This window comes from Aplosporella prunicola (genome assembly GCF_010093885.1).
Source record: "Aplosporella prunicola CBS 121167 unplaced genomic scaffold K452scaffold_7, whole genome shotgun sequence".
Lineage (NCBI taxonomy): Eukaryota > Fungi > Ascomycota > Dothideomycetes > Botryosphaeriales > Aplosporellaceae > Aplosporella > Aplosporella prunicola.
Window position 1 is genome coordinate 410435 of NW_022983535.1, and position 9059 is coordinate 419493.

The 9059-nt window shown below is 59.0% G+C and overlaps 4 protein-coding genes across 4 annotated transcripts in view; 3 read left to right on the forward strand and 1 right to left on the reverse strand.

Moving 5' to 3' along the window:
• Positions 1–851: 851 nt before the first annotated feature.
• On the forward strand, positions 852–1983 carry K452DRAFT_296334 (uncharacterized protein; the record flags this gene model as incomplete). The annotated part of the gene is made up of 3 exons (XM_033541902.1): positions 852–874; positions 935–1100; positions 1504–1983. 3 exons carry the CDS (start codon positions 852–854, stop codon positions 1981–1983), a joined length of 669 nt encoding a protein of 222 aa, XP_033399797.1.
• A 456-nt stretch (positions 1984–2439) lies between these two features.
• On the reverse strand, positions 2440–3832 carry K452DRAFT_285300 (uncharacterized protein). The gene has a single exon (XM_033540090.1). The coding sequence runs from the start codon at positions 3634–3636 to the stop codon at positions 2467–2469; it is 1170 nt and encodes a 389-aa protein (XP_033399798.1). The 5' UTR covers positions 3637–3832; the 3' UTR covers positions 2440–2466.
• Positions 3833–5134: 1302 nt separating this feature from the next.
• On the forward strand, positions 5135–6689 carry K452DRAFT_223923 (uncharacterized protein; the record flags this gene model as incomplete). Its single annotated transcript, XM_033536657.1, has 5 exons — positions 5135–5216; positions 5283–5339; positions 5486–5614; positions 5671–5886; positions 5956–6689. The coding sequence occupies 5 exons, from the start codon at positions 5135–5137 to the stop codon at positions 6687–6689; spliced, it is 1218 nt and encodes a 405-aa protein (XP_033399799.1).
• A 1595-nt stretch (positions 6690–8284) lies between these two features.
• The window catches only part of K452DRAFT_306720 (uncharacterized protein), a gene marked incomplete at both ends in the record, with an annotated part of 972 nt that continues 197 nt past the window's right edge, over positions 8285–9059 (forward strand). The window contains 3 exons of the mRNA XM_033543011.1: positions 8285–8287; positions 8331–8757; positions 8941–9036. Coding sequence (XP_033399800.1) covers positions 8285–8287; positions 8331–8757; positions 8941–9036 — 526 coding nt within the window. The remainder of the gene's footprint in view (positions 8288–8330; positions 8758–8940; positions 9037–9059) is intronic.

A 9059-nucleotide genomic window follows, 5' to 3' on the forward strand; every position in this document is an offset into this window, starting at 1 on the left:
AGGTCACGTCACGTCATGGGCTGGCACGTACGAGGAGGTGGAAGGGACGTGTCGAGGAGCTAGTGTAGCTAGCTAAACTGGCGACTCCTTCCTTCAGATCGCGAACAGGCAGACAGGTTGTTTTAGGTTTGCCGTAGTTAGGTAGGTTGGCCTTTTTTCCCTCTCTCTCTCGGAGCGGCAGGCTCGGAAGTCCGAGGGACAGAGCAAAAACACGCGGGGGATCGAGCGTGCGCTGGGGTGCCAGGTGCCAGGGTGCGTGCGTGCCCTTTTTTTTTTTTCTTCCTTCATTATGGACTGACTGATCACTGATGGTTGTGAGGGTGTGTGGGTGCATGGTGGGTAACCTTGGGGGGCATCTCCGAACAAGTCCGAGAGGGAGGGTCTCTGTCGAAGAGGGGGATGAATTTTTTTTTCTCCCTCACAGTCAGTCAGGCATGTCGCGGATAGAAAAGAAGGAAGCAAAAGTAGTGGCTTTGGCTTCGGGAGCGACGGATAGGGCTGCACCGTGCACGTCGGGCGGCGTTTGGTGGATGGAGCCTTGATTAGGAATGCGCGCGCAGCTCACGCGAGCCAGGATGGAAGAGGAAGGGCCAGTCGCCCAGGCAGGCCTTTTTATTCTTCAATCGCCCGCGCGCGCTGCTGGCTTGCTTGCTTGCTGCTTGCTGTCGCTGCTCCATACTCAACTACTGCTTCTTTGTTCTCCCTTCCCCTCCCCCCCTCACTTCCGCTGCTTATCCGCCAGCTCCCGGCCCTTCCGGCTCCTCCTCCTCCAGTACCTAGCTATTTCTACCACCAACAACATAACACACCTTGTTACGACCTTACCTACCTACCGGCTTACTACAAACACCATGGCCCACGAGTCCAGCCGGCGGTGCGTTTATATGTTGCTACCAAAGAAAGCAAACTGACATTGCATTTCTTCCGCGCGCAGCCAACTCACGCTGCTGCTCAGCGTCCTCGCGCTGCTCTGCCACTCGACCTGCGCCCTCGCAACCGTCTACCTCCCCGACGAGCCACTGCACCTCGCCCGCCACCTGACGCTCTATTGCGCCCTGGCCGCCGTCTTCAGTCTACTCGGCCTCGTCGGCACCATTCGGGTACGTCACATACACGCTCTTTTTCCCCACCGGCGCTGCTCTGGAACACATGCAAAAAGGCATTGGTGGTGGTGCTTGCTTCTTTCGTTGCTTTGCTGGCCTGCTGGGCGGCCAGTGCGGCCAGTGCGGGAGCGAGTGATGGACAGACGGATGAGGGAGGCCGCGCCAGCGATCGCGCCGTCTGGACTGCGCACTGAGCACTCCACCCGCTTGCTGGCTGCCTGATCTCTCGATCCGACCCACGTCCGCTTCCAGCAGTGATGATCTCCGCCTTGACATCAGACCCAAAGAGCGAGCGCGAGCGCGCGCACCACCACCACCTTCTCCTCCGACCTCCGCCGCACCGCAACCCCGAATAAGAATAAGCTTTGCTAACGTCATACCTCGGTGTTTCTTCCTGCAGCGATCCGCAACTCTCGTTTCCATCTTTGCCAACCACCTGCTCCTCGATGCGGTGCTGACGACGATCCCCCGCATCATCCTGCTCACCTTCCTCTCGACGCTGCCCAGCACCCTGTGCGGGCCCAACGACTTCCCCAACCTGTTCCACCCGCCCACGACGCCGAGCCTGCCCTCGGCCGCCGGGGGAGCCTCGGCCCTCGAGCCCCGCGACGGCCCCGGCGGCCACTGGAGCCGCGACCGCTGCTTCGTCCTCATGAACACCCTGCTCGGCGTCGTGGCCTGCTTGGCCGTCGCGAGCGGCGTCGCCCAGTGGTGGTGCGCCCTGCGCGTCCGTGACTTTGCGCGCTTCCTGGCTGGCCGCGAGCAGCTGGGCCAGCCGGCCGCTGCTGCCGGTTGGGAGAGCAGGGACTGCGAGAAGGTGCTCCTGCACGAGGAGTGGAGGGCCGTCGACAGGCAGCAGTACCCCGCCGAGAAGCAGTGAGACGTGGGCTGTGTATGAGTGTGTGTGTATGCGTGGTTCCGGCTGGCTGGACGAATGTGGTGCAACCGGTCGCTGCCGGGCGAGGACACCACGCTTCGGACCCGGTAAAAGGAGAAGAAGAAGCGTGAGCAGCTGCCTGATGTGACGGACGGACGACGACGGATGGACGAATATACCCCCCCATGTTTTTTTGTTGCTTGTTTTTCTTTTTCCTCTGTTTTGATGATACGACGCAAGGAACGACGACGAAGAAGATTGGCTTAGGTTTTAGGTATTGGTTGGTTGGTTGGTTGGGTGGGCTGGGAACTCTCTGTCTCTGTCTCTCTCCCTCTCTGTGTGTGGGTTTCTGTAGCAAAATGACGACGCGCGCAACGTCCGCGCCTCTATTATTCGAATACGACGGGCTCGTCGACCGTGTAGGTGGTGGTGTTGGTATCTCCTGCTTATGGAGAAAGAGACCGTCAGCTAGGGGTTTTTTTTACTTTACGATCCGCAAAAACCATTCGATACATCGAGGCAGCCGGGTACCCCTTTTCGGTGCCATACGCCCAGACGTCCTGCGCCTGCAGCGAAGCACCAAACCGAACCCAATAAACCGGGCAACCAACGAAAGCAAGCAAGCAAACGCCGCGTAACAGCAGCAGGCAGCAGGCAGTAGGCAGCAGCAAACAGCACACACACAAACAAACTAGCACACTCACCAGCATCGTCGTCATCGATCCTCGCCCTCCGCTCCCTCACCCACAGCCCGCCGCGCGTATCCCGCCAGAAGACAAACCCAACGCAGCGCCAGCTTCCCTTTTGCGCCCCTATTCTTCCTCCTCGAAGGCTCCCGGACGCCACCGCCGCGCCCCCAACCCCACCGCCACCGCCACCAACAACCTCGCCGCTCCCGGCCTCGACCCAGCGCGTGTAGGTGCGCGCGGTGCGGACGCCGCATGTCGAGCACGCGCAGCGGCAGGCGCGCCAGCCGGTCACGACGCCGCAGTGCATGCACATGGGCTCGGTGCGGGAGGTCCAGCGCGGGTGTCGTGGTGGTGGCTGTGGCTGCTGTGGCTGTGGCGTTGGGAGCGTGGCGGTCCGCGTCAGACGGCCGACGTGCCAGGCGCAGACGCGGTCGGGGAGGTCGAGGATCTCGCGGTGGCGGTGGTGGGGGAGGTGTGCGGTTGTAGTTGTGGTGGTGGCGGTGGTAGTATTGCTAAAGTCCTGGGTCGTGCATGCGGGGCTGGCGGTGCTGGAGAAGAGGCGTTGAGGGTAGAGTTGGCCGCAGAGGGCGCAGCGGGTTGGGCGGTCCTGGTCTGCGTCTTGGTCTTCGTCTTCGTTTGCGGTGGCGTTTTCGGTTCTGATTCCGTTTTTGTTCTTGGCGGTGGAGGCACCACCGCAGCTTCCTCTTCTTTCTTGCAGGTACGGCGCGAGGTAGGTGCGGATGGCGAGGCGGGCGCAGGAGTCAAGGGGCTGGGTCGAGGGGTGCGGGGACGAGGTCGGCAGGGCGTGGTAGAAGTGGGGGTGGGCGAGGCGCAGAGCGAGGTAGGCGGGGGTGGAGAGGTGCGAGGTGATGAGGTGGTGGAGCTCGAGGGGGAGGGTGAGGAGGTGGGAATGCGTTTGGGTTTGCGTCTGCGGCGCGGTTGTTGTTGGGACGCTGAGGTCTGGCATTGTTTGTTGTTGCTCGTGGACGGAAGAGAGGAGGACAAAGGACTTGTAGTAGTAGAAGTAAAGTAGTAATAGTAAGAAAAGAAGACAAGAGAAGAGAGAGAAAAAGTGGTAATGAGCTTTTGTTTTATGATTGACGGTTGATTGCTGTAGCGGATAGACGCCGCCCCATGGGGTTAATTAATTGTCTCCGGCCAGAATTTCTGCGTCCGGGGACAATGGCGCTTGCGGCGTCTGTGATACTGGATGTTTCTGTTTGAGCAAGGGGCAAGCGTGGGGCAAGCGTTGGACGAGAGTGCTCACAGGGGTTGCTGACAGGTTGACGTCCGGGCTGTGTGGAAAAATGGCCAGTGGGACAGAGAAAGACGTTATGGAAAGTGGACCGGGATTAATTTAGATCAAGCAGAGAGCGAGCAGCTGCGACATGGCTGATCATTTTTTCACTTAACGCCCGATGTGATGAACCGGGATAGAGGACTTCCATATTGTCTCGGGGATGACACGGGCACACGTAATGGTGGAATGGCGGGTGACTATCGTAGGTATGGCATGTGAGCTCAGTGAGAAGGTGAGGAGGAATCAGGTGAATGTGTCCAAGGTTTGCACGTGGGGGAGATGAAAGGGAAGGAACAACCAACCCAAGGTAGGAAGGTAGGCAGGTACGTCGGTACATCCATGACGCACACACGCAACCCACAACAACAACAACAACAACAACAATAACAACATGGATGCGCATGGCCATGTTGTCGCTATAACTACCTAGTGATGTGGTACAAGGCTGTGGTTCGAGATTGAAAATTTAGGCTAATTGAAGTTCCCCTAAGCGCCTTTCAGGATATTGTAAGGTGTAACACGAGACTGGGCGGGCGTGTGATCAGCAAAAAGAGTGGCAGGATGCGGGGCAAAGAGGCGCCGGGCGTGGATAAGTAACAGGCGAGGCACGGAGCTTTTTGCTGGGGGAACGTCATGCATCACCAGAAGGGAGCGGCGATTGAGATGGGGTTATGGCGCAGATGTCGGAAATGAAGTGTGCTTAGCGCGCGTCGGCGGGACCCATCGCCTCCTGAGAGCGCCCGTTCCGTCCGTTGTCGTGACCTTGGATGTCTGCGCGCTCGACACACTTCTCTTACCTCTCTCCACCCCGACCATCCCTCGACCCCCCGTAGGACGGTGCGCAGTGCAGAACGGTCACTCCTTTTACCTCGCCCAACCCGCGCCCGCCCTTCCGAGAGCCCCCAAAAGGTGCGTGCTACCTAGGCCGACGCCGCCCGCCCATCCTCCCGCGAAATCTTTTTGCGTGCACCCACTTTGACCCCATACCACCCTCTACACCGACCACCCCCAACGCCGACAACGCTTGTACATAATTGTCCCTTCCTGCTGACGACCCCTTCCGTCCAAAAAGCCTCCGAGGTTTTTCTCTTCCGCCCAGGCCCGCAGCGCGACTTGCACCGACTCTCCGCAAACCCCACGCCTAGGTTTTTTTTTTGCCTGCCAAATGGCTTACTACGAGAACGCACCTTGGTCCGCGCCCGGTCGCCAGCCGTCCTGGGAGACGCCCGCGCCCCCGTCGCGCTCTGGTACGCTCCCGATGCCTCGACCCTCCGACTCTCTCGACGCCCGTGATGATAACCGAGTCCGCACAGGCACTTCTTCGACCGTCCAGCGCGAGGAGCCCACTGCCTTTGGGTCTCAAATAGAGGGTACGTCGACTTTGCAGAACACACCACCGCCTTGGTGTTCCCTTTGAACCGAGGTCGAACGACTCGACCCCAATCCCAGCGGCTAGCCGCGGACTACCACGCCCCATCGCAAACGACCGACACTAATTTTTGTTCTTGTGTAACAGAGGTCGAGCGTGCCATTGACAACCTCTATAAGAGCGGCAAGATGCCCATGTTCGGCGTGAACCCCATGATGGGTCCTCGCCGCGACTCGATGCCTCCCACCGTCGGCGGCCGGGCTTACGGCGAATTCGGTAAGACGACATGTCCTTCTGGCGCAAAGCTGCAACCGTCACTGACGCCTCCGTAGACCCTCGCATGGCCGGCGGCCAGCGTCATCACTCGGTCAGCGACTACGACGGCATCCGCTCGCATTCGGCCCAGAACCTCCAAGGCTTCTACGCCAACCAGCGATTTGCGCCTCGTCCCAACGACGCCGACCAAATGATGCAGGCGAAGCGGCGCATGGCTGCGCAGCGGGAGCGGGAGCTGCGCAACTACCATCAGGAGCAGCAATACAACCGGAGTAAGGAAATCGAGAATGGACAATAGAAAAATAGGAAATTTTTGGTTAACCGGTCAGGTGTTCTATCAGATATCTCGGGAGCCAAGTCCGACCGTTCCATGTCCCCCAATGCCATGAGTGAGGAAGACCGCCGTGAGCTCATTGCGCGCCAGCATCGTGCCTTGTACGGCGATGGCTCGGCCATCTACGAGGGCGGCAACCGCACGTCGAGCCAGGATGTCCGGGTCGCGACGACGCTGGCCGGCCGCAACAGCTCCCCGCTGGCCTTTGATCCTTTCGGCATGCAGGGCAAGATCGGCAGCCAGGGCGACTCCTCGGTCCAGATGCCGGCTCGTGACGGCAAGGATGCCAATGCTGGCGCGCAGCGCTCTCGCGCCAACAGCACCTCCTCGCCGTCGTCCAACCCGACCGGCTCCTTTAGCCTGTTCGAGACGGCGCAGCAGTCGAGCCGGACCTCGACGTCGTCGCCCACCGGCGCCTCGCCGCCCCGCCAGTCGATCATTGCGCCAGGCGCCGGCGTCGCGCCCATTGGCACGCGTCCCGCCCAGGGCGTCGCCCAGGCCGCCAACCCGGCCCTCAGCAAGCGTTCGACCACGCCTCTGCCGTCGCCCCTGAGCTTCGGCTTCACGGCCACCGACGCGGCCATGCACAGCGCCAACGAGCGTTCGGGCTCGACTTCGTCCAACCCGACGTCCAGCGTCGCTGACAAGGGCGTCAGCCTCAGCGGCTGGGGCAGCAACAGCGCTGTCTGGGGCACTGCTTCCAAGAACACACTGGGCGTTCAAGCGTCCGTTTGGGGTTAATGTCAAGGACCCGTCCTAGCCACCCCAAAAAAGTTACGAACACAACGACATAGCAAATCTTTTCTCCCCCAGTGGTAAGGGATTTTTACTTCCTTCATGATACCAAAAGACTGCGAAATTTGGTTGCATGCGTGGGAGAGGAGCTTTCGGATTGCTACTACTGCTGGGTTGGGGGTGTTATCATCATCATCGTCATCATCATCATATCAATGGGGACAGGGGACACACAAACAGGATTCGGAGTTTTGAACATTCATTTTTGCTTGTATTCCGGTGGGGAGGAGTTTCTGCATTTCAGGTGTTCCTGGGAGGGAAGGGAAGGGCATTGACCCACGTTCCAAATCACCATCACATGATTCCCACCAAAGACAGGAGAGGAGGCGGAAAGCCAAACGGTCGGCCGGTGGTGTTTATCATCTCTTTCTTGTCGTCTTTTCTAGGAACACGGGAAAGGGGGGAAGGAGTAGCAGGTCCGGTCGAACGAAGGAAACTAAAAAGGAGGATACCCCTTTTTTCTGTTCTCTTTGCCTTTTCTTCTACTTCTTCTTCGCCTGGAGAAGTCTCTCCGAGGGCTTAGGCGCGGATCACACTTGCTTTGCTTTTTTTGTTTCAGGTTCACGTTGGTTGCTCGCGGCTACAAGCTTCTCCTCTTTTTCATCGACAAAAAGGATCTTTTTGGGCTGGCTTGCTGGCGCGTGGAAAGAATATGGCCGGGGTTTTCTTTGGGGATCTCTCGTCGCTGTCACTGTCGCTGTCGTCGTCGTAAGGGTCCTTTTACTCGGTGTGGGTAGGGTGCAGGCGCGCGGGAATGGCCGGGTGTGCAGGGGAGCAAATTATGCGTCAACATTACGGGTCCGGAGCACATCACGTTACTGCGGGGTTTGTCTTTTCCTATTCTTTCTACTTTTTCTTCTTACTCGGAGGCGTTGAGACAAACCGTTTCCTGCGCAGGGAAATTCCTTGGCTCACGGACTCGGCTTTCTTGAGCTTTCACTTTGTACTACACCCCCCTATCACTGTCATTTTCTTCACTATAACAGGCGCCCGGGTTCAGTTTCTGCTGGGCCCTGCGCGAGAAAGCCGTTTTGAGGAACCTCGGGCGGTATCAATAGTCTTTGTTTTCTTTTTTTGCGAGTCCGGACGGACGGACTCTTCGGGATCAAGGTGTTTGCGATAACCCCTGGGTGAGGTTAACGGGCAGATCGGTATGGTACGCAGGCGGATGACTGGATTGATGGGCGGAGAGGATGAATGGGAAGGATGTACATGCGGATGGATGACTCGTTGGTTGCTTTTTATCGCTTAGTTGGTGCGGGCTCATGGGTTCACTAGGGGTGATGTAGTAATGGCAAAGTTCTGGGGTGGTTGCGATACAGTGTCTGTTAGAGATGTTAGATGTTAGGATCCCCGGATTCTTTGCGGTTGCGGTGGTGGCTCAAGCTCGGCTGGGAAGGGGACCGGCGCTAGCGATTCCAGAAGCGTGGCCTTAAACATCCAACCTGCAACTACCACCTCACCCACCCGTCCACGAATAATCCCATCCGACTCCCTTCACTCATTTCGTCCCAGTCCAGGTCTTCCAAGCTCCAAGCAACATGGTGAGTCGCTCATTTGCTCCCATCTTTCCGCTCCTCGACGCAGCAATTCGAGAAGCAACACCTGGCGCAGCAGCACTCTCCCTCCCATTGCGCGCCCGCAGGCCACTCCAACACATCGCGCTCCCAGCCCGCCCATCACAAACACACACGCCGAGCTCTGCGTCCTTCGACGCCCTCTCAATCGCCCTTTACTCCACCGCTCAGCGGCACCGCACCAATCGCCCACACACACTCCGTGCCAGCAGCTAACTCGTCCGTCACGCAGTCTTCTCCCCGCCCCACCTCTCCCGTTAACTCGCCACCCGCGACGGGCTCCTCGACCGCGCGCCCCTCGTCGCCTAAGCCCCCCGGAGGCCCTGCCACGGCCATCCGCCGCAAGGCCGCGGCCGACCGCGCCGACAAGGTCGCCAATGCGCGCCCGAGCAGCACGCGCGCGGCTGGCGCGGGCGGCAGCAGCAGCACCATGCTGAGTATGTTGTTTTCTCCCTCTCATTCTTTTGTCTTTTTTCCTGGAGCTTCGTAGTATAGTAGCGGCAGAAGATGTGGAAGGGAGGTGGAGGATTATGATGGTGTGATGGCGTGGGCAATCAGAGGCATCATTGCATTGCGAAACAAGACCAAAGAACAGAAGAAAGCTAACCCTTCCTCCGCAGGGCTCTACACTGACGAGTCCCCCGGCCTCAAGGTCGATCCCGTCGTCGTGCTCGTCCTCTCCGTCGGCTTCATCATCTCCGTCGTCGCGCTGCACGGTACGTACCCGTCCACCACTGCC

Coding starts and splice junctions, on each gene's coding strand:
- K452DRAFT_285300 (XM_033540090.1), bottom strand. CDS start 3,636: ATGCCAGACCTCAGCGTCCCAACAACAACCGCGCCGCAGACGCAAACC.